This window comes from Gekko japonicus, unplaced genomic scaffold (assembly GCF_001447785.1).
Source record: "Gekko japonicus isolate JY-2015 unplaced genomic scaffold, Gekko_japonicus_V1.1 scaffold1214, whole genome shotgun sequence".
Lineage (NCBI taxonomy): Eukaryota > Metazoa > Chordata > Lepidosauria > Squamata > Gekkonidae > Gekko > Gekko japonicus.
The window spans coordinates 293,431-321,150 of record NW_015173160.1 but is presented as its reverse complement, the minus strand read 5'-3'; the positions used below and the strand labels follow the sequence as shown (position 1 = coordinate 321,150).

Here is a 27,720-nt window from a genome sequence, read left to right as displayed (position 1 = left end):
TAAATCCAATATCATCATCTTCTTCTTCTTCTTCTTCTTCTTCTTCTTCTTCTTCTTCTTCTTCTTCTTCTTCGTCCTTCTAATGTTTTTGAAGAAAGTTTTATTGTTGGTCTTTATGTTTTTTGCTATATGTTCCTCATATTCCCTTTTTGCCTGCCTGATCACAGACTTGCATTTTATTTGCCACAGCCTGTGTTCCCTTTTATCAACTCACTGAGACTAGCTTTCCACCGCTTAAAGGAATCCTTCTTACCTTCTACAGCTTCCATTACTTGCCATGCAGGCTTTTTCCTATACCTATTTGTGCCTTTCCTAACCTGCGGTATATATTTTTTCTGAGCGTCAAAGATTGTAGCTTTAAATAGTCTCCAAGCTTCCCTAATGGTTTTGTCTCGGTAGAGGGCGCTGGGGAGACGCGAGCCTCCACCCATACTTCTCCACCAGGACAACCTCTCTGTCCCAAGGCTTGGCCAACTCATTTTAAGGCCATGGCTATTCTTTCAACAGTCTGTTGAACTTCGGAACACAACTCTGTGGACCGACAGGAACTACATCCCCTAGTTGTTTTCTACACACACTCTCCAGAGGGAGAGAAAAGGATGGTTTTGTTCCACAAATGTTGCAAATATTGCTACTCTGCATAAGGACCGTCATGCATGTGGGTGTTAAGGGAAACGCTGACTCTTGAATGTATTGAACATGTAATGTGCAGGGATACGTCTTTAAGTCTGTGTGCTGCTAAACCGCTTGAATGCCACGAATGCCATGCCGAAGCCCCACCACTAGAGGCCGCTGTCCAGGACAGACGGGCATGCCGAACTCCCGCCGGGAGCTTGAGCACAAAAGCACGAAGCTGTGCACAACAAACTCGAAGGCACATACATGCCTGCTGTACATTAAACCAACCTATCAGGTTGTGTGCATGAACGACCAATCATAAGCGGTCCCGCTTACAAACATTCAAATCTGATTGGCCACAATACTTTTCGGCGCAAATCCCTGCCGAAGCTGAAGCTTTGCATGGCTTCTCTATGGGAGGATTCACATACCTCTTGGTGCATTCAGGGCAGCATCTGAATACACTACAGTGGGTAGTTAAAATCACCTATTATGACACAGTTATTTTGTCTAGCTGCTATCTTTAATTCATTCATCATTTTATAGTCCTCCTGTATCTTTTGATCTGGTGGGCGATAACAAACTCCCAGTGTTAAGCTTCCTTTTGGGCTCACTATTTCAACCCATAGCATTTCCAGAAGCGAATCCAATTCACTTACCCTTTCAGTCTTACTGGACTGTATACCCTCTCTGACATACAGAGCCACCCCACCTCCAACCCTTCCCCCCCCATCCTTCTGATATAATTTATAACCAGGAATCACCGTGTTCCACTGATTTTCCTCATTCCCCCAAGTTTCTGAAATACCCACAATGTCTATCCCCCCCCCCACCACCAAGACAATGTCTATTCCCCCCCCCAACACCAAGCATACCAATTCCCCGATTTTACCTTGGACACTTCTAAAATTTTGTATAAACACCTATAGTTTTCCATGCATGCTGCCTCAAGATCTTGCCAGGCAGTCCATATTGTTAGCCACAGTCTCAGTGGACAATTCTAATCCATTTCCTTGTAGAAACGTAACAGGTACCCCTTCATATCTTTGAGATGAGCCATCCTCAACCAGAGACTTTTCATCTCCTGTCAGCTTTTCCCCAATATTCCCTCCAGGAACTGAAATACCTATCTCTGATGCTCACTTGAGATCTTAATTGGAAGACTTTCTCAGATCCTATCTGCTTCTGCTTTGTATTAACGTTTAACTAGGTTTAAAGTATATATATTTAAAGGTAAAGGTAAAGGTGCCCTTGCTCGAAAACCAGTCGAATCCAACTCTAGGGTTGTGGTGCTCATCTCCATTACAAAGCCGAAGAGCCAGCACTGTCCGAAGATGTTTCCGTGGTCATGTGGCCGGCATGACTAAGCACCAAGGCACCCGGAACGCTGTTACCTTCCCACCGAAGTGGTACCTATTTATCTACTTGCAATTTCTTGCTTTCGAACTGCTAGGTTGGCAGGAGCTGGAACTAGAGACGGGAGCTCACTCCGTCATGCGGCACCCGGGTCTCGAACTGCTGAACTACTGACCTTCCACAGCCTGCAGTTCAGCGTCTTAACCACTTGAGCCACCGCAGCGCCATATATTTAAAAGAAAACCATAAAACCCATACATTTTAAGAGTCCAGTACAGCACCTTAAAGACTAACAAAATTTGTGGTAGGGTATGAGGTTCCATGAGTCACTGCTTACTTCTTCATATAAGAAGTGATAAGTGACTCAGAAAAGTTCATACCCTGCCACAAATTTTGTTAGTCTTTAAGGTGCTAGTGGACTCTTACTCTTTTCTACTGCTACAGATAGACTAACATGGCTACCCATCATGATCTATCTGGGCAATTCTAGGTTAGTCTCTGAACAACACTCCACCATTCAAATGCTTACGTAGTGGCTTTGGAATAAGTATCCATACTAGCTTGCATTTTTTCCTAGCTTCAAAAGAAGGACATAAGAAAAATTATTATTGTTAAGAGTGCTCAATATGCTCTACGTGTAAATATCTTTGTAATAAACCTGAAACATTTTTGTGTGATATACCGCTTGACTTAATTATTTAGAAGTATAAGCATGGCACATGATGGGCTGCTCTGCACTGTGCTAAACTGCCCCCTTACCAAAAAAAAAAAAAGTGTCCCCTTACCAAAATATTTCTAGCTATGGGCCTGACTGTGGCTCTGTTACTAATGGAAATGGTAAAGAGTAATATATGTCACTTAATTCATAGAGGCAACATGGTCTGAACCAATTTGGAAGCAACATCTAACCAATAAGCTTCACAGTTCTCATACATGCTGAAAATGTTCCATGCTTTGCATGATAAGTAAGTGAAGTAACATGCATGACCATCTAAATGAGAAAGTCTATAAACCAATTAAATTCAGGGTCTAAAATTACTTCATTGCACCATTGCTGGGGCCTCAATTGTCAGTCAAAGTTGTTTTAATTGCAACAGGTATGGTGGTAGAACTTGTCTGTTTTCTTATGCTAAATGTTTACTTTTCATATATTTATTATTAATATATTAACTATTAGTATGAATGGTTACACACATAAGCAGTACTACCACAAAACTTATAAGGAAATAAGTTAAAATAGACAAGGAGAAAATAAATTCCATCACCACACTGAAGCAATACATTCTTCCTGTCAGCTGATTGCTCCCGAGAGACTCTAGAAGCCCTTGTGGCCTTTTCAAGAGAGGTCTGATACAAGTTTTGAACTAGTGGACATACATAACATGGGTGCCGAAACAGCAGGTGGTTGTTGCTATTTTTCACTGGTAGTGTGAGAACCAGAGGTTTCTATCCTTCATTGTTTTTGATGTTACGTTCTTGTCTGTCTTTGGGATGGCACTGAAAGCTCAGTATCAGAGTGGAATTTTTTTGATTTATGATTTTTAAAGCCAGGTGTTTTAGAAGATAATGGCCTTCACAAACTTGGTGCATTTAAGATCTCCAAATTGCTCTTAATTTCATCATCCACCTTGTCTCTGACTTTCTGTTTTCTTCCAGTCTCTGAACTTCCCAAGATACCCTCTGTCCTCTTCTGTGTATGTCCTTGTTCTCTCAGTGCCTCACTTCTAGTGCTCATGATTTTGTTTAATGTTCTAGGCAGCTGTGATGGTATTGTCATCTGCTTCCTGTTAATAGTTCTTCTTGAACTGCCAGTTTTATGAAGGGGAAATCTTTTAGAGAAAGTAGTCTTGAGGCCCTGGCTGATAAAAATAAGCTGTTTTAGCCTGTTAGGGAATTTTTTTTGAGGATAATAATTGTGGGGGGTGTATGTAGATCTGGGTGTATGCACACAAAATCTCATCAGTATTTCAAGGCTGGGAAGAGGAAGACACCTACAATCTTCCTTTTTTTCCAGTGCAATACCTGGGCCCACTCCAGAAACGCTTTGATCTGAATCACAATGCTGTGATTTTAGCCTCGTTTCTGGTGGGGACAGAACTGTATGCCATCCTTCCTTCTTGATGCTGAAAAGGAAAGATAAATTTAGTTCTATATATTTGGCTTCAATGTGATAATGTTGTGGGCCAGCCTCTAACAAGATAAAAATTTGGGGAATACTTTGAAGATATTGAGAAGCTTTTGGAATATGCAATATTTTGAGTGCAGTGCTGACAGACACAGAAACACAATCAGGTCCCCCCCCCTTTCTATTTAGTTTCATATCCACTTGCCAATTATTTTTCTTCCAATGGAAAGTAAATCTGGTAGAAATGTGCATTAATGAAGGTTAACATTATACATGCCAGAAATCAAACCTGCTCGATTTATGGAGTATCTCTAAATACAAGTTTACTTTGGGCAGGACAGTGGGGAATTGACTACAAAATAAGATCAGGAATTTTTGCTGCTAGAAATGTTTGTATAATGAACTTTTCCAAGGCTACATGTTTTTGACAAAATTGCAGTTAAGCAATCTTTTCTCTTCTCGACCACAATTCTGGAGTCATTTTAAAATGCTTATGAATGTTCTTACAGCATAAATCTGTTGAATGTGTTGTTTTAATCCTTACAGATACAAAATGCTTAGTTACTCCTAGAAAAGCTATACTCTGAGGCTTAAATTCAGCAAAAGAAGCTTCAAGAGTCAGGCTAGACCTGCAGGAATAACAGGGCACTGAGGTTGTAAACATTCCCATGACAAGTTCAGAAAAAGGGGGGTAGCTTTTCATGGGGATGCTGTACACATTGGACACATCATTAGACAACTGTACCTGAAGGCAATTTTGTGATGTATTTGAACACTATTGTGATACAAATTCAGCTTCTGTCTTCTTTTGTGACAATCATGTTAATTTTCTTTAGGTAACTAGTTTAGACTCTAGACACTTGATTTTACACAAAACATTAATAATTTGAGCCTATTTTGTAGAATGGCTGGAATTTACTCCCTATGAGGTTGGATTACTAAAATATGGTGCCTATATTCATTCTGAGGATTTTGGAAGCAAATTCTTTATGGGTCGGCTGATGAAGAAGGTTCCAGAATCTGGAATCTGCTACATGAAAGGTAACTTACTTTATTTACTTGACCATTATTTGTTGCAGATAACATTGTTACAAATCCTCCCGAACCTCTGATGCATGAAAGCTCAAACTGCTCCTTAAAATAGCACAAATGCTGGTCTATATATTGAATCCGATTCTGTTGATACTGAAGTCATAGAGCTGTAACTGACACTGACTTAGATCTCCTTACAAGACTTCCCTAACACATTAGGCATAAGTCTGTGTGGTGTCATGGACAGTGTGGGATGAGGATTTGGGTGACCTTGATTCAAATCCCCACTCGTGAAGCTTGCTAAGTGATTTTGCCTGCCCCCAAGCATCACCTACCTCTCAGGATTGTTGTGAAGAGAAAATGGAAGTGTGCAGAACAAAGTATTTATACTCTGAGCACCTTGGATAGATGTACTAAAATGAATCATAAGTGGAACAGGTTGGCTAGGAACCTAGTAATTAATATTGTAGGTAAGAGATTACATGTCTCAATACTTCCTTTTACAAGAAGAAGTAACTTAACATGTCAGCAATAGGCTAGGCTAGATATTTCTCTGATGATATCTCAGTTTTCCAAGGTCACGTAGGTTGTTTTGCGTGGGAAGCAGTCAGTCATGTATGATCTCTCCATCTGCAGTCTGAAGTGGCACTGGCCAAGAAACAGGGCAATATGATTATTCTGAATGTGTACAATGTTTTACGCATAGAGCAAAGGCAGTAAATGGTATGCCAGCAGGAAAAAAAATCCAATGCTTCTCTCCTTCTTCGTCTTCTTTTCTTCCTACTTGCTTCAAAGCAGAACACAGAATCTAAAAATTCTGCAGTGAAACTCTTCCTAATAACTTCTGTACCCATCTTTTACTTATGTGCATGAAAAAATGTATTCAACATAGAATCTAAGTGGAGAATCATACCTAGGTTTCTCCTAAAGGTTATAAAATTTCCAGATTTGGTTTTGCTCATGCATAGATGAGATTGAATATATATTCAATGCTACTACTAGCATATTTCTACCAAAGCTCTTTGCCAGAATGAAACTCTGTCAAGACCTTCAGGAAAATCTGTTTTTGTTAGGGTCATATTCTGTACTGTATCTGTGGATACAAACACATATATTTTTGTTTTGGTTTCATTTTTACAACTGCTTCTAGCCTGAAGTTTATCAGGATCATACATGTTTTTATGATCTCTTTATATTCTAGATTTTTATTGGCTGGATTAAAATGGTTTGTTTAATAATGTTATAGCTTTCTGATGTTATTTTGCTTTCTCTTGGCAGCTGCCTCAAACAGGTCTCTGAAGAGGCAGCATATAAATGTTTATATTGTTATTGTAATATGTTCCTACATTGAGTCATATCTTATTGGAACAGAGTTGAAGTTCTTTCTAAATGGCTGGATGTCATGTCAGTTCAATGTCTGTTAAGAGGAACCATATAAATCAGGTGAAAGATTTAGCTCCTTTCCACTTGAATGTTGCTCCTCTTTGGGACTAGTGATGCTGATATGGAAAGAAACTATGTTTATTTAAACTTCTGTGGGTTCTCCTGGCAAACTTCTTATTTGGAACAATTCTAGGGATACTGAGAACTTCAACATGAACGTGAACACCAGGTAAACGTATTTGATCCAACTCCCTTGAGTGTATGCAAGATGAGCTTCTGATTGGACTATCTCAATCTTTTTTGTTGAAATGTGTCTTGAACAGGGATGGGCATGAATTGCATTTTTACAGTTCAATTTGTGGTTCGTGGCTGAACCACGAAGTGAACCATGGACCTATATGAACTGGGAGGTTGGTTTGCGAACTAAACAAGTTCATATGTGTTCATGACCCCTGCTTCTGCGGGGAGCAGAAAGCTCCCAGCTATTTAAAAAAAAAACAGCTGAGTGGGGGAGTGCCACTCAGCTATTTGGTTTAAGTGACTTGGAGTTGAACCCCAGACAGCCCCTTTAAACAGCTGAGCTGAGTGGAGGAAACTGCTCTATATAGATCAGCTATTTAAAGGGGCTTTCTTGGGCAGAGAGCCCCAGGGACTAGCTGCCCAAGAAAGCTCCTTTAAATGGCTTAGTGTGGGAGAAGTTTGCTCTGTGTGGCTCAGCTGTTTAAAGGGGCTTTCTTGGGCAGTGAGCCCCAAGGCCTGCTCCCACCACTCAGCTGTTTTGGTGGCTTTCATGGGGAGGAGAAAGCAGGGGTTTAAACTCCTGCTTTTTGCTCCTCACAGACCTCCACAAACTGCCTTAAAAGTTCATGGAGGTTTGTGGCTGGGCTGCAGTTTGTGAACCATGAACCACCCAAAAATTGTCATTAACAAAGGATCATGAGCCGATTTGTGCAGCCCTAGTCTTGAGCACCATGGCAATCATCTTCGTTCCTGTACAGTAACTGTATGTGTTAAAGAGCCAAGTAGTGGCTCAATGAGCAACATTGGTATTGCTGGCTTGCAAAAGCTTTTGCACTGGCACAGTCTCAAACTGTATATTCTCAGTTACTGGAGGAGAGGCACATACACTCCCAAGGTCATAGTCAGGTCATTGAAGTGACCTATTTGTAAAGTATGGAGTCACTCTCAGTTTGTTCCCTGCTGGCATAATCAGATACATCCTTTAAATGACCACAGAGAGGATACGTTGGTCTGGATGCACTGGATTGTTCTTGCAGTTTTCTGCCTGCAGAGCACAACTTTCTTACCTTCTAAAGGATCATGAGCCGATTTGTGCAGCCCTGCTGCTCCTGCTGCTGTTGCCCAAAGTGCCCCTCAAATGCTGCTCTTGGGAACAGCATTTCAAGGGGCATTTTGGGCTATAGAGGGAGGGGGACCTGAGAAAGTTATGTTCTACATGTGCAAATCCTTCTGTAAAAGGAAATGCTCTGATGGATCTAGTTGCCCCATTTTTGGGGGGGAGGGCGTCTCTCCTACAGTTGGCAGCATCTATTAAGAAATCAAAGAAACTGATGTTAGATAGGTTCATGGGCAAACTCCAAAGACACCTAAGTAGTAAGTGTCCAAATGGCACATAGGAGAAATTTAAGCCCCTTCTCCTCACATGCCATGGTCCTGATCCAAATCAGACCTACACACACTTGTGAATTAAGTTTTTAGTGGGAAATTCTCAGAAAACATTTGTTGAAAGTCCCTGTGGGGGACATGTGGATTCTTTAATGTGTAAATGAGCACTGGCAAGTCTTAGTCATCTTGTTCAGTATTTCAACACAGAGTGGCAGCAGCCCTTTAAGATTCCAGGTCAGGATTTTTCTCAGTCCTGATAGTCTTAGATGCCAGTCTTAGATGCCATGGTTTGAACCTTGCACTTTATGCATGCATGCAAAAGACTGTTTATACTTTTTTAAAAAAACTTGGAACTTCTTATGGTGATTCTTCAGAATCTTGATCTGCCTTTTAATATGGATTGGTAAATGTCCAAATCAAGTTTCCTAACACAAATAATCTCTCTGTACAGGTATGTGGAGTAATGTATTTTCGTATAACCTGCTGGATACCTGGCCTGGTGGACGTGATGTTCCACAAGAAAATTCTTGGCACAAATGTACCCGAGACAAGATAAAAAACATTGGTTGGTCAAGTATTGTTCATTGTATTTTGGATATAAATTTTTAAAATAGCAGAATCCATTGTTGTATCCAGTTCAGGCCTAGAATGCAAGATAATGGCTTGGAGGTGGATATTTCCTATCTCTGTTCCCTCTGCAGCCCTTTCAAACTTAGTTTTAGTTAGCACAAGGAGTAAATGGGGGCAATTTCACCCCATTCTTCTTCTTTGCATCAGCCTCCTGCTCCCCTTGGCATTATGACAAAACACATAGTGTTTTGGAGGGGAGAGGCTAATAGCAGAAGGGATGATGGTCCCCAGGTGTGGGCGGGGGATCCCCGATTTGGTGAGCTTCTGCCTGTTGATGGCCAGCTGGCTGGTAGGGGAAGCCCTGCCCCTGAGGCTCGCCCCCAACCATAGCATGGATCCACATGGCCAGATCAGCCAAGTTAAGGTATCAGCCAAATCATGACCAACAAGGTGTTGAGTGGGAGGCAGTACTTGGCCACCATTGAGGTACAGGGGCCCCTGCATTCTAACTCTAGGGAGATGCATGGTAACTGCCAAGTCACACAGTGACTTGATATATTTATTTGTTTATTTCATTTATACCCCACCTTTCTCCCCTGTGAAATAGGTTAGGCTGAGTGTAAGTGAATGGTCCAAGGTTACCTAGCAAGCTTCCATGGCAGAGTAGGGACTCGAATCTGAGTCTTCCAGATCCTAGACTGATACTGTAACCGCTACACTACCCTAACTCTCCTCCTCATCATTGTGCTGATAATGGATAATGACTAAGAATACCCTTCAGAGCCAGCTAATATCAGTGTGCCCTGAGTTTGTGCTGCACATTCAGATTAGTTGGCAACTCTGCACTTAAACAGTACTTGTAGAGCTGCCACATACCCTCTACCAGATGGGAACTCCCATCAGATAATCACTCTTATAAGGTCTCAGATTTGCCCTCCACTCTCCCTATGAATTTTCAGTTCCCCATCCGATAACTGGATAGCCTTTAGATAGTGTGTCACTCTTCTTATGTGGTAAATATACTTTTATCATAATGCTGTTGTCCCACCTTATTACTGTTTGATACTTTGTTGGCTTATACCCCAAATAAGGAACTGTGACTGAGGAGGGTCTGTACCTCTATAAATTCTCCCTCCGAAATAGGTACCTGGGCACACAGAAAGTTGAAACAGAAATCAAATTTATTGGAATAAACAGGCAGGGGGTGGAAAATTCTATTTACAAGTGGACTTTGGGTAGCTTTGGTAAGGAGAGGATCAAATATATATCCAAAACTGCTTTCATGCAACAGTTTTGTGAGTTATTTTCTCTGGTTTATTTTGGCTTGATGGTGTTAGAGATGCTTTACTGCTTTTACTGTGAAACAGAGTTTAGTAGAGTCCCTTATATCTTTTTTTGAACTTATTTCTGGACGGCCACACAGACTTGAGATTTTATTATGTTTTAATCCTATGTTTATAGACTAGGGGGTTTCCTATCTGCCCCTTCTTCCTTTGGCCAGATTGTTATTCTCTTCTCCTTAAGAGCAATAACCTCTTTTGACTTGCTTGAGGGACCTCTGTGCCTCCTCAAACCTTTTGGTCAAATCCCTATCTTCCAGAAGAACAGTGTCTATAAACTGGTTAATCAGCTTTGATACTGAGAATGTCTAATTCTCCACTGACGTACTGCTTCTATTTTTCACACAAGGAGATTTCTCTCCACTTCTTGCATAGGTGAGGTTCTGATACTTCTTTGCCACACTCACAGTCTCCGCCCTATGGCCCAATCTGCATCTAGCATTCGCTCTGTTGTTTTATCAAACCCACACTGGAACAAAAAAAGATGCAGCTCAAAACAATATTCAAATACCCCCAGGGCCAACGCTGTACTGACTGCAGAGTCACCCCTGAATGGCCATAAAACAGCCATAAATCTATGCAGATGCTACCATTGAGAGATCAAACGAAGTGAAAGCAACTTCCATAAAATTTGACAATCAAAATGAAAGTGGCATGCAATGTGGAGGGGAATTTCTGTTCTAGCGTGGGTTTGGTAAAACAGTGGAGCAAATGCTAGATGCAGATTGGGCCTACGTCTGTTATTTACAGCAGCCACAACACCCTTGCTCTGCTCCAGACAGGTTTATCAGACCCTTTTTCTCTTCAGAATCTCTCAGTAGGAGTTTGCAGTTAACTCTCCTGTCTAGCTTCACCAACTGGGTAACTCCTTCTCACTTGAAATTTATAAACAGCTCAGTGTTCCACTCCAGAGTAAGCTGCCTTCACCCAATCAGAAGGAGCTCTGTGAGCTGTCAATCATTTGTCAGCTGGCTCACCCTTTTCCCAACAGCATTGCCTAAAAGTCCACAATTGCTTGCAATCTGTCACATACCCCTGCTTCCTCCTTGTGTATCCTCCTGTGGTGTGGCTGCTGAGCTTTCCTGGGCTGCCTTTCAGCAAAGGCCAGAGAGTTCTGCTACTGCCATACCTCTCTGGTTGCATGCACAGCCTTAAAAGCAACATTCTGAGTTGATTAAACCACTGAGGTTGACCAGAGGTGGGGCGATTCACAATGTGATTATGTTACATAATGCATTTTCTATTGCTAGACATAAAAGGGGAAAAAGAAAGAGGTGTGGCTGTGGTTTTCGGAACAGTCATGCATGTGTCTGGCCTAAATAAGATTTTTCATGAGCATGAGTCATAACAAAGATTAAAAATCAAAAACAATTTAAAATCATTGGCACTCCATAAATTAGCTGCTTCAATTAACTAACCTTATAATTTGTTCTAATCTGCAGAAGAAAGGCCTCCTCAACCACCAGCACCACATCAGTTGGATACTTACCTGGTTACCCCTGCTTGTAAATTTGCTAAGTTCCTTCGAGATGTTCTAACAAACACCTTAACAACATCAGAGTGCTACAATTTCTTACATGGATTCCAGCTAAATAATTGGTACCTTGATAACAAGAACTTTGAGATATGGAAAGGTAAGTGGTTCTAAAACTATGTGGATAGTTTGGCATCTGGTAAGAATTTTGTACTGTTTTCATATAGCCTGCACAGCCGTTGTTCTTACAGATTCCATTCAAGGAGTTGTTTTCTGTTTTAAGCTTGATAATTCTTTTCAGTTAGTACTCTGGCACAACGTGTGGTTATTTTGATAATTTGTAGGCATGAGAATTAATAGTAGTATGAAATCTGAGCCAAAATGTATCCCTATTTCTTTTTCACCTAAAACTTAGTGATTGTCAGGGAGTCACTATCCCTTTTTCATTGCTGTTTTATTGCTGCCCCTCCCACTTTATACCTTCTCAAATGATCCCAGGTCAGTCAGTGATCATGTATTTGATATGATGATATTATGACAATAGGCTTATGTCTAATTACTTAATAGCAAATTAAGGTCATTTAGAGTGAAGGTAATGCTTCCTATAATGGTTGCATGACCATCCTAGACCATCCTATTATTGTTATTCTAACAATAATACCTCTGTAAACGTTTCCCAACATATCAGTTTTTGAATTTGATTCTCACAAAGATTTCCATGAAGTCCCCCCTTCTTCTCAGTTTGGCCCTAGTAGTATGTCTTCAGAGACTAGGGGCAATTTCTCACTAGAGCTGCTCCGAGGCGCAGCCCCGTTTGCCCTGACACAAACATGTTAATTTCACACCCGAGGCTGTGAGGCTGCATTTGACCCGCGGCTTCACCCGATTCCCTCCACAGTTTCATGATCCTCAAAAACCAGGATCACAAAACTGCAGAGGAAATTGGGCAAAGCCGCGAGTCAAAATGCAGCCCCGCAGCGATTGGGTGGGTTTCGAACAGTAGAGTCCGGCTTAGCTTCTCATTCTGATACTTTTAATGCTGATTTCTAGGGCAGGGCAGGGTTCCTCCTCCCCCTCCGAGAGGTTCCCCCCTCCCTTTCTGCCTGTGGAGCTTTGCCATCTCTTTGCCGGTTTCCACACCCGCTTTTCATTTGTCTTTCTTTTCAAAACTTCTTCACTCACGTTTTACCGCTGATTTAGGTCCTTGCACGCTCTGGTCTGGTAACGTCTCTTGTCGCCATTGCTGGCTTCGGAGAGGTGGGACCTTATGGAGCTAAGAGAAGCCTCAAACCCCAAGCCACGGCTTCAGGTGCAGCTCCTCCAGCGCTCCAGGCTAGAAGCCCCCAACAAGGGCTTCAGGGGGAGATTGAATGAATCCGATCTCCCTCCCTGCTGCCCCAATCCAAACACACCCGTAGGAGATCAATGGGTTGCGTCCATCCGTGAGACGCCGAAACCGAAACTCAAAATGACCCCTGGTTTTGATCAACTTGCTTGCAGAGGGATATTTTATTTGGTTAAAGAGCTCGAGGGAAAGGCCCTCACTCTGCAACCTATCATCAACTAATTTTAGCCATAAACCCTGAAAGCCATCCTTACCTAGGTGGTACAGATAGCACTCCTCCAAAGAATAACAAATTTCCAGTCTAAAGAGGAAAGTTGCTATCCAAGCTTTAGCCTCCAGGGATGGTTCAGCAAATTCCACAAGGATAGCTGGACCAGAGACACACATAGGGAGATTTCACAATGAATGTAAGAAAGAGATTAAGCAGGAGTCATACTTGACCTTAGCTATGGGTAATGGCACACCAAATAATAATATGGGAACTACATTTACCTGAAAGGCACAAATAGCAGCAGTACATAGTTACCTCCTGTGGTCTGGAAGAATCTCAGAAGGCCTGATGAATGTATTGATGCTAGCTTCTTAGCAGTAGTAATATGATTTGTCCAGTGCAAATTATAAGAAAAAAGGACACCTAAATAATGAAAGTTGTTCACCTGAGCAATTGGTTGGCCATTCATAAACCAAGATAGGTGATGTGATGATGCACCTTTACAAAAGCCAACTTTTGTATTTTGATAATTTATATCTAAAGACTATTGGGAACAGAAGAGTGCAAAAGCATTCAATAAACATCTTCGCCCAATACATCGTCAGCCTAAAACAGATTTGAAATAGGTCTTCCAAACAGGTGAGGTGGGTGGAAGGATTCACCAGAAGGGTGACCATCAATGTGATTCATATAGAGGTTCAAAAGGTAGGGGGGTAAAAGGCAGCTTTATTGGACACCTATATTCATTTTGATCTCTTTGGTCAGCTGACCATTGTTTCCACATCTCACCTGTGCAGTGTTGTTTTGATATAATTTATGGATTAGCCAAAGAAACCAACGGTCCATAAAGGTCATTGCTAGTTTTCCCCACAATCTGGCATGGGGTATACAATCAAAAGCACAATGATCTATAGTAGAGGCTCATCTTTTAAAACCAGTCTGAGAGACATAAAAACCTGATTGTCTGACAACCAAGACTGTATTTTAATAAGCTTGTAAGAAGTAAATAAGGAGCTGCAGTGGCTCAAGTGATTAAGACGCTGAACTGCAGGCTGTGGAAGGTCGGTAGTTCAGCAGTTCGAGTCCCGAGTGTGCCGCATGACAGAGTGAGCTCCTGTCTTTAGTTCCAGCTCCTGCCTTGGTGTTTAGTCATGCCGGCCACATGACCACAGAAATGTCTTCGGACAGCGCTGGCTCTTCGGCTTTGAAACGGAGATGAGCACCGCAACCCTAGAGTCGGATTCGACTGGCTTTCGAGCAAGGGAACCTTTACCTTTTTAAGAAGTAAATAATCTACCAAGTCAGGAGAGCAGACTAATGGGTCTATAACTATCAGGGAGTGACTTTTGGGCATTGTTGTGAATTGTTGAGCAGTAGCAAAGAGACATGATGTGGGCTGCAGATACTGCACTGTAATACATGAAATATGCATTGACCACATCAACACTGGATGCTCCCCAATTGGCCATTATGCCAACCTTCTCCTTGCCTCCACCACTGTCCAGATGTGAGGTTTGGGCCCTGTGCAGCCTATCGGTGGAAAAAAAGAAAAGAAAGAAGCCCCATTTCCTTATTATTACCATTCATTAGTTGCAACTGCACAGTATGTATTACTATACTCTCTAAATTTTATTTACTTACCTACTTACTTACTTACTGACATTATTTGTAGTCCATCTTTCTCACTTGGACTCAATGCAGGTTACGCAGAGTGAAATAGTGCAATCAACAATATGGTACATTTAATAGACAATGAAATAGGATCTGGGTTGTAGATCCAACCAAGTCTAAAAACAGAACTGAAGCAAAGCATAAGTATTAACATGACACATTAAATGATATAAAATTACACAACAGGATCCAACCCACAGCAAACTATACACAGTAGCACAGACCACAGTCCCTAATAATTTATCCAGATAAATGAACTAAAGTACAATATTTTGTTGTAGCTATAACTACAAAAGGCAACACTGAACATGGGTTTTTGAACACCCGAACTTTGTTAAAGCCTGAGATGAATGTATGTATAATCTGAAAAAAGCAGCAGATTTCTTCTCAAACAGGTCTTTTCTAACTAGAATGTTTTGTTTTCAGATACTGTGCTAGATACTCTTCCCAACAATCTGACAACAGTACCAGAATACCTGTCCATTGCAGATACCGCAACCTATATGGACACCAGCTACCCCCCACTCATGAGGCCGGAGAGAAAAGTGGACATGATTGTGCATCTAAATTATTCTTCGGGAGAACAGAAAGTAGTGAGTGTATACATTTTTAACCATGAATATACCTAATTCTCAGTGTGGCCACTGGCAGCAGCCACTGGGTGTATATGTGTCTGGGAATATTTACAATGTTTTACCTTTGCTTGGGAATGGTTATCTTTCATGGCAATTAAGTGTGGGAGCCAAGGAGGAGTATATATAATGATAGGGTGAGTCATGTAGGGATTTGGTTCTTGTCTGTGCTCCATCCCATCCCCGTGTATCTGTGTGGGGATTTCCTTGATAATCCCCTTGATGCTGTTAAATGTTAACTCTCTGAATAATAAGGTCTGCCTCAATTTATTGTGGAGGGGTGTACTGAGCTGCTGTATGTGACCAAAATATGGCTAGATGAAGGTTCTGTCTCAGGTAACTGCAGCTGGGTGGTCAGTTCTCTCCAACAGAACTGCTTCTGTGGGGTAGTATACAATCAAAAGCACAGAAGTTATTAGCCCTGCCAGCTGGATCTGTACAGCCGGGGAAGGCTCTCCTTCCCCACTTGCACAGATCCTGAGGCCAGTTTCTTCTGCAGGGTGGTTTTTATGCCATCTCGCAGAAGAAGCCAGCCCTGCCAGCTGGATCTGTACAGCCGGGGAAGGCTCTCCTTCCCCACTTGCACAGATCCTGAGGACAGTTTCTTCTGCAGGGTGGTTTTTAAAGCACCCCACAGGAGACGTCACAGGGATTTAAACTTCCTGAATTTTCTTCCCTTCCCCAGACAACCCACCATGGTGGGCCAGCTGAGGAAGAGGAGGAGCATTTAAAGATACCACCCCAATCTTGCTTCCCTTCCCCAGCCAACCTGCAGGGTTAGGCCAGATGGGGAAGTGAAGGGGGGGAGGAAGCCTTTAAACTCCCTCTGCTTTGTCCCCCCCCCTTCAGAGCAGGGGAAGAGAAGCAGAGGGGGGTTAAAGGCTTCCTCCCAGGGAAATCGTAATCCTCTCTTCTTCCCTTCTCTGACCATTGCCTTCCCTTCCCCAGCCAACTCACCATTGCAGGCCAGCTGGGGAGAGGAAGGGGGGGGAGGGCTTTAAAGATGCCTCTCCACCCTCATCTGGTTGTGTCAGTTGCAGGTTGTGTCAGTTTCAGTTCTCTCCACTTGCAAGCAGAGAGGACTGAAACTGACCATTGCCTTCCCTTCCCCAACCAACCTGCAGCAGCTGGCCAGCTGGGGAAGGGAGGGGGCCATTTAAGGATGTCTCCCCACCTCAGTCTGTCTTCCTGTCCCCAGTCAGCTGGCTGGGGAAGGGAAGGAAAATCGTGTCAGTTTCCGTTCTCTCTGCTTCCAAGCAGAGGGGACTGAAACTGACCATTCCCTCCCCTCCCCTAGCTGTCCACTGGGATGGGGTGGCTTGGGGAAGGAAAAGAGAGACATAGAAGGCATGTACCTTGCCTTCTATCCTAAATCACCCTGCCATGGCTGGGCAGCTCAGGACAGAAAGCAAGCCATTTAAAAATGCCTTCTCTCAGGTTTCCTCTCATTCAAACTGATCAGCTGACAGGCAGACCCACAGCTCTGATCGGTTTGTTTTCAGCCCTCCCAACTGAATATTTTCAGCAATACCGATTATTTCCTGAGTCCCAATACAATACCATTACTGGGATTTGGGAATATTGGTGCATTCCGATATTGGGTTTGGTATACCTGAACCTGAAAAATACCGATATTTTTTTTTGCATGCCCCTAGTTATATTCCACCTCTCCCTAAGAGTGACTTATGAGAGCTGACAGAACGATGGAGAGTGTAAGTTGGAAAATATCGATTAAGAACAGCATTTGGGAATTGGCAGCTAGGGAACTGAGAGGGAAAAGGAAGATATCTGACTGAGTGAAACTGTGGAGAAGAGCTGCTTATAGTAGGCTGAAAATAGGCAATTTGTAACCAGGGTTCCCTCTAAGCTGAGTTAGTGTGAGCTAGCTCACAGTTTTTTAGCCTCTGGCTCACACATTTTTGTCCTAGCTCAGGAAGGAGGGCTCCAGAGCAAACTAATTTATACAGTAGCCAAATCTCTTGCTCACAACTTTAATGCCAGTCGCTCACAAAGTACAATTTTTGCTCACAAGTCTCCACAACTTAGAGGGAGTATTGTTTGTAACCAAAGGATCCCAGTTATGGAAATAAGATCACAGTTCAAAAGCTCAATGGAAGCAATTTTTTTCTAATTTCTACCTTGCTTTCTTCAGTGTTCTGTTAATACCATAAATAAAAGTTAACTTCTTATTTTGTTTAACCCTATGGGTTCCCTGTCTAAAGGAAAGAAACACACACACAAATGAATACACACACACACACACACACACACTATAGGATATGAATAAATGGTGGCAGCATGTGAATGGAACAGTGAATGTGGGTCAGTTATTACAGGGGGCTTGGCTATCCTGTCTGCTGATGTCTCTGAGAGTGAGAATGAGGACCTGAGGTGTGTATGTATGTATGTGTGTGTGTGTGTGTGTGTGTGTGTGTGTGTATATATATATATATATAAAGAGAGACAAGAGGGGGGTGAGTGTGCTGGCCTATTTGTACCCTGAACCTGAGAGAGAGGGGTTGGTAAGACTAGTAAGCACTCTGTGAGAATGGAAAAGGGGCATCACACCCTTCAACCTTGGTTCCCCACCTGCAGTATGAAGATAATACTGGCCTACCTTGACTGAGTTGTTCTGAAGATATTCCAGTCCCACAGCAGATGCAGCATCTTTGTATGGGGGAGTCTCATAATGCCATGTAAATACCTCTTGTATCTCCAAATATAGCCCTTCTGTTCCCATTGCAAATTACTCATTACTATCAATTGGGAAGAACAAAAGCCTACAAATGATTTAAAACAAAGATTCCTCTTCTATGTAAAAACATTTTTAATTATTGTGAATTAAACTGTATTTTGTACGATTAAAGGCAATACATGTAGTCTTACCTCTTTTTTTGTTCTTTCTTCCCATGTAATAATCCAGTCTTTACTAAGAGCCTCTCAGTACTTTGCCAAACAAGGGATTCCATTCCCCAAAATAGATTTAAGTAATGTTAAAGAAAAGGATCTAAAGGAGTGCTATGTCTTTGAAGATGCCGAAGACTCAGCAGCCCCAATTGTGGTTTTTTTCCCTCTGATAAATGACTCCTTCAGAAAATATAAAGCACCAGGTAAATTATCAAGATTATATCTCTCTACATGTCAAACACAATAGCTGTTTTCAATTGCCTTAGAAGAGTATAACTCTGCTTAGGATGGCACTGCATATCTTCTGCTACGCTGTCCTTCATTTTTGAAGTTCATGTCAATCTCTTTTTGTACCCTTATTTGTACAGTCACAGAATTATAAATTGGAACATATGTTATGGGCCATGTCATGCACTAAAATGTCTTCTTAAAAAACCTTCTATTGTGTCTCCTCTTTGGGTCGTCAATATTCTGATACATTAATAGTAAGTCATAGAAAGATTATGCTGAGGAAATAATGTTCATGATGTGGCAGTTTGGTTATTACTTGCTGAAGTAGGGGATTGCTGGATGACAAGCTTTAGGCAGTTTTGTATTTCAGCTGTCATACAACTGACCTGGTGGCCTTTGGAAGCTGAGGTAGTACAGGAAGTAACATCTGGTGTGATGGAGTTGTGAGGAGTACAAGAAGTGACTCATTTTTCCTGTTTTGGCCTTTCTTTGTAAAGTTCGAAGTACAGCATACACATCCTTCAGAATGGTGAGCTTTAGGATGTACAAATTATTTAATCCAGAGACATCTTGTGTATCTCACCTATGATAATATTCCACTTTAGACATTGGGAGGCATGGAATCAGGAAGCACAATGGACTAAAACTTCCTATGCCCTTGATCTTATGCATCTGCCTATGTGTCTTGATCATATTGATATGCATCAGATTCCCTATTCCAAAACTATTAAAAAAGTTGTTCCTTCTAATACTAAACGTGTGACTTGGATTACCTGGAGGATTTCCATAGACAGAGGAGTAAGTTCATTTTTGCCAGTCCCGCCTCCTGCTGCTGACCTCTGACACCCCTAAGTACTTTTGGGAGCTTCAGAGGGAAGGGAGGAAAGAAAATCACACTCTGTGCGTGGACATCTCCCCCCAAAGTGGAAATCATTCTTGGGAGCCGAGTCATAGGGTTTCAGTAACATAGCACATGCTCTGTTGTTATCAAAGTGTTGCATAGCTAAGTCCATTTATTTATTTGGATTTATATCCTGCCCTCCCCGTGGGCAGGCTCAGGGTGGGTAACAACAGTGTAAAATACAACACAGTTAAAACCGGATTAAAACAACAGTATAAAATACCTGGCGGGAGCTGGTCCATGGGGTCGCAAAGAGTCGGACTCGACTGTGCGACTGAACAACAAAACATAAAATACCATACTCATAAGTACCACTTCAACTCTGATCTATATCAACAGTGGTGGAAGATTTTAAGATGCTAGGATCCAAGCCACTGGTGAGGTTGACCACAAAGAAGGGGTGCCCGCCACCTTAACCAAAAGCCTGGCAGAAGAGCTCCATCTTACAGGACCTGCAAAATTGTAATAGATCCCACAGGGCCCTGATTTCACTTGGTAGCTTATTCCACCAGGTAGAGTTTTACAAACATGCCTTTTATTTCCTTGTGCCCCCTCTGAACAACAACAACCCCTCTGCCTATTTCTCTGTGGTATACCAACTTCCCACCAACTAATCATGGTAGCGTCTACTCACTTGCTGGGGTTAGCCTTTAATGTTTTTTAAAGCACAGCAGTCATCACAGGCCATTCTGAATATTTCTTTGTTTGTGAAACAGCAAGCCATTGACAATAACAAAGCCAGAAAATACCGCAGAAAAATCAAAGGGGAAAATATTTTTTAAAAATCCCTCAATAATATAAGTATTGGATGATTTCTGATGTTTATTAGTTTAACAGAGAGTGTGAGTTGTTCCTTCAGCTCCTATTGTAGGCTTCCCAGAGACGTCTGGTTTACCATTGTGGAAACAGGATGCTGTGCTAGAGAGGTCTTTAGTCTGATGATCCAGCAGACCCCTTCTCATGAGTTTCTACATAAACCAAGGAAGCCGAGAACTCAGAAATTAAACATTTGAATGTATTATGACCACACTATTCTGTTACATGGTGCAACTCAGTGTTCCTCAATGGATCACCTCAATGATTTTGTTTAAAATTCATAGAGAATGTTACATGAAAACCTTGTTCTTTCATATGCTACAGGGTCATAAGTATATTATAGCAGCCACAGCGGCTATTTGTCATGACGCTGGACTAGAGTCACATAGTTGCCTAGGCAATAATGGATCTTCTGCTGAAAAACAACGATAACTCCTGTGAAGAAGCAGTGCAACAATGTACAGTATGAAATATTTCTGATGTAACAGTTTACCTGCCTTTCATATTTTTAAAAAATTAGTCATGCAGGTATGATGGCCAAGAATAGAAGCCATGCAGTGCCCAAGCACTTCCTTTGTTAGTGGAACTTTTAATAATAATGATTTGAAGATATGAGGATCTGTGTGGAGAAGTATGAGTCTCATGAAGCAGTGTGAGAACATACATGCATGAATTAATTATCATCCAGATTTTTGCCTGCTTTTGGCTTGGACACCAAGTCAGGCAGTCATAAGGGTCATAGAGACACCTCACATCACATCTGTAGGTCGCTTTGAAGATATGGTTTTTGTTGTTACTTTTAGAATGTGGCAAAATGCAGGTGGGGAAGCAGTTGGGAAAGTAGTAGTGGCAGCAATGGGGAAAAGCAGTATGAAATCACACATGCATAATTGGTTTTTTAGCTCAACTGAATGTTTCACCCTGGCCCTGTTTAGGCAGTGAGCGTATTTTAGGTTGCCCATGGAGCCAAATGGACCCAGTGCAGGTTCAGATGGCCCTGCTGGATCTGATACCCCCGGCAGCTTGTTAGATGAGCTTGTGGAGGATTGGCACAGCTGACTCTCTGCAGCCATCAATGAGATTGGCACCCCAATGCCTTCTGTGCCGCCACACTAAGCTGGCACCTTGTTATACCCAGGAGTTGCAGCTGATGAAGTGAGGACTAAGATGGCTAGAGAGCTAGGTTCCCTTTTAGCTGTGCTAGGCTGCGCTGGCGCACCAATTTTCCCTGATCAGCGCAGCAATCAGCGCAGCAATCAGCGCAGGGGCAGGAGGTTCCCTTCCCAATGGCCATGCAGGCCCGGGCCAAGGTACATCTTTGCAGTGTTGCAGGCAGGTGAGCAAAAGTGATGAGGAGAAGTGGGGGAGAGCATGGGGCACCTGCGTGTCCATCCCTCCCTCTCCTGCTTTTGCCTGGACAGGAAGAGACACGCCGCCGCACAGAGAGCCCTCTTGCACCGATCTTGTTGTCCTTCCTCAGTGAAGTGCTGCCGCTGCTCGCCCATGGCCAGCTCCCATCCCTCCACCACATGGCTCACCTCCTCTCCTCTCCCTACCCTCCTGCTTACCTTTAGTGCAGGGCTGGCTCCAGTGGGGTGCCCTCACTGCCGGCGCAGCAGCGAGAAGCCCCTCGGCAGCTCCTGGCGCTGGTGGTTGAGTGCAGAGAAGAAGCCAGGATCCTGGTGGCTACCCGCTTTGTTCCCTGGCCGTGCTGGAGCCTGGGCAGGTGGCCTGGCTTTATTTTAAATGGGAGTGCAGATCTGGGTTTATTTCTATATTTAAAGCGACAGGGCACCAGGAAAACAATGCAATAACCCATTCAGAGACCGTCTTGGTCTTCTCACTGCTCTTCCCTGTGTAATACTGGGCATAGGGTTGCCAGGTCCCCCTTGGCCACCAGAAGAGGATGGGGGAGTAGGGTGGCCAACTTCAGGTTGGGAAACTCCTAGAGATTTGGGGATGGAGCCTGGGATGGACAGGGACCTGAGGGGGGCACAATGCCATAGAGTCCCTTCTCCAAAGCATTCATTTTCTCCTGGGGAACTGATCTCTGTAGTCAAGATGAGGTGCAATTCCAAGAGGTCCCCAGGTCCCATCTGGAGGGTGGCATCCCTGACTTGGGGGGGGGTGTTATGCAGACATTTTCTCTCTGTGGGAAGAATTCAGAAGATTTTCAGAAGAGGGCCTCCTGAGAATTCTGGCTGTTTCTCACAAAAAGAAACCCCTTCTGTGTATGCCTGTGGGTGACTTCTCTGTGTATAAGAGAAGCAGGCTGACTGGAAAGTCTAAATGGCCCAGGAAGAAGCCCAGTTCAACAGCCTCTCTGATGCTCAAGTCAGGGCCAAGCCATCCAACCTCCAAGTATTACACATCTTCTTTATTCAGACTTGGAGTCTCAGAGCAGCTTACAATCTCCTTTCCTTCCTCTCCCCACAACAGACACCCTGTGGGACTGAGAGGCCTCTGAGAGAACTGCTGTGACAGCTGTGACTGGCCCAAGGCCACCCAGCTGGATGCATGTGGAGGAGTGGGGAATTAAACCCAGTTCTCAAATTAGAGTTGGGTGGCACTAGGGGATCAGCTGTCCTGAAGGCATCCACTGACTTGTGGAGTGCCTCAAGAGGTGGTACTCTCCCTGATGCTATTTAATGTCTATATGTGCCTTCTTGCCCAGATTGCCTGGAGGCATGGGATAGGGGGTCACCAGTATGCAGATGACACCCAGCTCTATCTGTAGTTGGGCGGCTGGTCTGACTCTACTCTGGAAGATCTGGACTGGGCGTTACAAGCTGTGGCTGGTTGGCTTAGACTGAATCAATTGAACCTGAATCCAACAAAGACAGAGGTCCTCTGCCTGAGCCGGGGTGGCCTGGGTGTAGGGATCCCACTCCTGACCTTCGATCAGGCGCAGCTGGTGCCAGTGCCAGAGATTAGGAGTTTGGGAGTCCTCCTGAATGCCTTCTTAACAATGGAGGCGGGGCTGCAGCACAGCAAAGTGGTTGATTTCCCAGGGGCTCCTGAGATTCACCGATTCTCTAAAACTCCAATTATTAGTCACCGTTTTTGGTCAAGTGATAGCCCTAATGGTGATGTGGTTGTTGGGCACAGAGAATGGTTCAAAGGTGTCTGTGATGGTTCCACCCCAGAAGTTGAGAAGTCTCATTTCAACCATTGCCTGAATTGGAGATGCCCACCACTCTGGGTTTCTGATTACAAATCTAACAAATTATGGTCAATTTTTTCAGAACTGCACTTAAGAGCTGTGAATGGTCCCTCCACAAGGTTTTATAACTTTAAACCCACCCACTCCATCATGAAATTCAGGTGCTGTGTGGGGGTAAAATCACCATATCTATGTAGGGAGTTCTTTTACACAAAGAACTTCCCATTTGGAAGGGTGGCCACATGGTTCTATTTTTTCTGTAACCACAGCACAGCCTAGATCGCATTAGCAAAAAGTTATTCTGGCTAGCTTTCACAACAGCAATGTAAGCATTTATAAGAGCAAGATAAGAGGAACATGTTCTTATGTCAGCAAGTCTATGAGGGATAGAAGCACAGAGAAAACACACTGTATGACTTCAACTGAGTCTTGGACTATTGTCAACACTGCAATTATATTTATTTAATACTTTGCAGGTGTGAAACGCAGCCCCAGGGAAATGAAACTGGGTGAAGTTGATGTGACCAGTCTCCTTTCCCCATATGGATTACAAAACTTCACATACACAGAGGAGGAGTTTGATCAACTGGTGGAACTGACAAACTACAACATCCAGAATAATAAGAATATGATCTATGGAGCTTTGCAAAGGGCAGTGGAGAGAAAACAGAAGAAATAAGATGTCATGCCAGATGTATTAGGCTGCATCCAGACATTGCATCAAGCCATCATTCATCTTGAAGGTACTTGTTGTGGGGCTTGTAGATGCACCTCACTCCTTCACCCTGCTTGCTTGCATATACTGGGATGGAAGAATGCTGGTGAGAAGCTAACTCCAGTTGGATGTACAAATGCAGATGCACACTTTAACCAGACTTAAGTTTCCTGCCAAAAAACTCTGGGATTCTGAACTCGGTATATTGATTTCCGATTTGAAATTGTATACTGGATATAACTGCAATGACAATTTTTATTGGCAATTATTCATCTAAATTGTACAATGTAAGGGTACCAGTATAGAATCTGTACCACTAGTACCTTAAATTAAATAATTTTTTAAAAATAAAGCTCTGAATAGTTATTTGCTGAAGATTATTATGTTTAAACAATACCACTGTTGCCAATATGAAATGACAAATAGACAATAAAAGAGAATGGTTTCCTGTTGTTTAGTATTAATTTGGCCCTGCTCCTGTCTCTTTGCCTCTTCTCCTCTTCCTAATAAAAGGAAAACAGTGAGGGTGGGGGAGCATGCTGAAAGACTGGGCTTCTAGGCCATTCATAGAATCATAGAATCACAGGGTTGGAAGGGGTCTTACAGGCCATCTAGTCCAACCTCCTACTCAATGCAAGATCAGCCTACCGTATCCCTGACAAGTGTTTGTCCAGCCACTGCTTAAAGACTGCCAGTGACGGGGAGCTCACCACCTCCCTAGGCAGCTGATTCCATTGTTGCACAACTATTTCTGTAAAAAAGTGTTTCCTAATATCTAGCCAGTACCTTCCCACCCTTAATTTAAACCCATTATTTCGAGTCCTATTCTCTGCTGCCAATAGGAACAGCTCCCTGCCCTCCTCTAAGTGACAGCCCTTCAAATACTTTAAAGAGAGCAATCACATCCTCTCTCAACTCCTCTTCTCCAGACTAAACATTCCCAAGTCCCTCAGCCTTTCCTCATAGGTGTTATGCGAACTGCCTTATTTATGACAGTTGGCAACTAAATTTAATGTGAGCTCTGACCAATGTTTACGGAGGTTGTGTCTGACCGTAGAGTTACAATGATGGAGACAAGACGGGTGTTTTTCCAAAACAAATATTCTTTTTACTGAAGGATATCAAAGTCACACATACAAAAATATCAGTCTCTCAATCACATACACTCAAGGTTCCTTTAGAATTACAGAAAGATATTAAAATAGTTTCTTATTTACTTGGAGGTAGGTAGGTATCTATTTCGGTTTATACTCACCTGTTCCAGAAGTCTTGTCTGTTGTCGTGTAAGTAGGGGAGAAAGTAATTTCTAGGGTAATTAACTAAATCACACTTCGCTAGAACCAGCCAGCAAAGTATGGACCTCTTAGCTGCAGTCCAGGAGATCTTAAAGTAGACAAAAAGGATTGTTGGACAGAAAGCCGGACATTAGGGGTAGTAAAGAAGATAGAGGATGTTGAGGGGGAAGTGGCTAGCAAAGATCTAGAGTTTGATCTTTACTTTTATAGTGGAATCTCCAGGTGGGTGGCACCTTGTCAAACTGTAATCCCACCTGCTTACAAGTCCATCCCATGACCTCCCTCATTGGTGCATGTGGAAAGGGGCAGGTATTCTATGGGTTGGGCCAATATTTGAAACTCTACACTCTATCTCATGGAACACCATCTGGCCAGGTGTGAAGTCTCACTTCCTGTGTCCTCCTTGATGTGTAGATGAATCTTGGCTTTACCAGGCTGCCAAGGCATCACAAACAGGAAACTGCAATTCAGATGCAGATCAGGTCCATGTTCTGCGTGACATCTCGTCTCTTTAGCAATGGGGGAATTTCTCCTTCTTGGTTGTTGTCTCTGCTCACAATGGTCAACATGTGCTTCTTCTACCCATAATGCCTTGAACTGAATGTGTGCAAGCTATACTAACATAGAATGCAGGCAAGTATCCCCTATGTGAAACCTCTCACAGTAGGTGATGCAAACAGCTTCCTCTAGGCTCATGGTATACAAATGTGTGTGCACAGTCCATGTGTTGCTTGTGTAGCAGATATAAAACCATAAATTAGTCCAGTTCTCAACATAGGGCTTGGTCTCCAGGCCCCCGATCATCCTCGTCACACTCCTCTGCATGTGCTCCATTCTGTCCACATCCTTTTTGAAGTCAGGCCTCCAGAACTGCACACAATACTCTGTTAGCCGAATTGCTTTATCTACAGCAATTGGCAAATTTTAAACTGGGTGCTTGCCAACTATACCAAGGTCCTGTTCCCACCAAGGGTTACCAGAGAAGGAGTCTAGGCTGGTGTTGTTAAAATAAATGTCTTTTAATTAAAGAATATAAATCACATACAAACAATACTGATGCGCTCACACATTCAATCAAGCTCCTTAGAAATACAGTATTAAAGTAAGCATGTTTGCATTAGCAGGTGGGGTGATGAGGGGTGATACTTATCTGTCCTGAAGCTTGTTCGTTCCAATGAAGAATAGATGGGAAGAAATAGAACTCTAGGGATTTGTAACACATGACTAGAGCCAACCAGGACGTGTGGGTCTCTTGACTGCAGATCAAGAGATCAAAGTAGAGGCAAGGGTTTGGGTATAGTAAGCTGGACAAAAGAGGAGTATAAAGCAGATAGGGGTTGTTGCGGGGGATGCTAGCTGGGAAGGGCCAGGTGAATGGTCCCAACCTTTTTTAGGTGGTCCTTTGGGTGGGTGGCAACTGTGCCAACCTCTTGACCCACCTACCTGTTAGTCCGTCCTAAAAACAATCCTACTGGTTGCCTATAGGAGTGGGAGGTTACCTATAAGGAGTGGTCAATATTGAAATCTAAACCTTACTCAAAGAGGGCCATCTGGTCAGGTGTGAAACCTTGGTGTCAGGATATCTCCTTGAAGTGTAGATGAAGCTTGGCCATTCCCTTTGTGAAACAAATGTCCATTTGGCAGGAAATACCAAAGTAGAACAAAGCATGGATGTGCTGTATGTGATCCCAACTGATTCAACAATGGGGACTGTCTCTGCTCAAGTTGTTGTTTTGCTGACAATAATGGAGATGTGTGCTTCCTCACCAGGCTGGTTCTGTGTACCTGAAACCTCATTCACATGTATGGCTTATGCAGGCACCTTCTATGTGTAGTATCACAACAGGTGACTTGTACAGCTTTCTTTGAGCCTATGGGTGTGTGTGCACAGTCCATTGTGTGTGTAGCAATAAACATAGTCCATGAAGCAAATATCAGTCTCATTCCTTAACAACTCCAGGTGTGGCCTGACCAGTGCAGTGTACAGTAGGACTATGACATCTTGTGATTTGGATGTTATGCCTCTATTGATACACCCCAAGATTGCATTACTTTTGCCGCCGCATCACACTGGTTGCTCATATTTAACTTTTAATCCACCCTTACCCCAAGATCTTGTTCACACACACTGCTACTCAGAAGCAACGCTCCCGCTAAGCTGTGGAGTATTGTGAGCAAAAATTGTACTATGTGAGATACTAGAATTAAAGTTGTGAGCAAGCAATTTGACTGTTGCATAAATTAGTTCACTTTGGAGCCATACTTCCTGAGCTAAGACAAAAAAGTGTGAGCCGGAGACTAAAAAACTG

The 27,720-nt window shown here is 42.9% G+C and overlaps 1 protein-coding gene across 1 annotated transcript in view; it reads left to right on the top strand.

Annotated features, from left to right (window-relative positions):
• The window catches only part of LOC107119848 (cytosolic phospholipase A2 epsilon-like), a 101,965-nt gene extending 77,543 nt beyond the window's left edge, over nt 1-24,422 (top strand). Inside the window, exons 15-20 of the mRNA XM_015422460.1 lie at nt 5,003-5,140; nt 8,592-8,705; nt 11,493-11,684; nt 15,178-15,344; nt 18,307-18,493; nt 23,878-24,422. Coding sequence (XP_015277946.1) covers nt 5,003-5,140; nt 8,592-8,705; nt 11,493-11,684; nt 15,178-15,344; nt 18,307-18,493; nt 23,878-24,080 — 1,001 coding nt within the window. The 3' untranslated portion in view covers nt 24,081-24,422. The remainder of the gene's footprint in view (nt 1-5,002; nt 5,141-8,591; nt 8,706-11,492; nt 11,685-15,177; nt 15,345-18,306; nt 18,494-23,877) is intronic.
• The last annotated feature ends 3,298 nt before the right edge of the window (nt 24,423-27,720 follow it).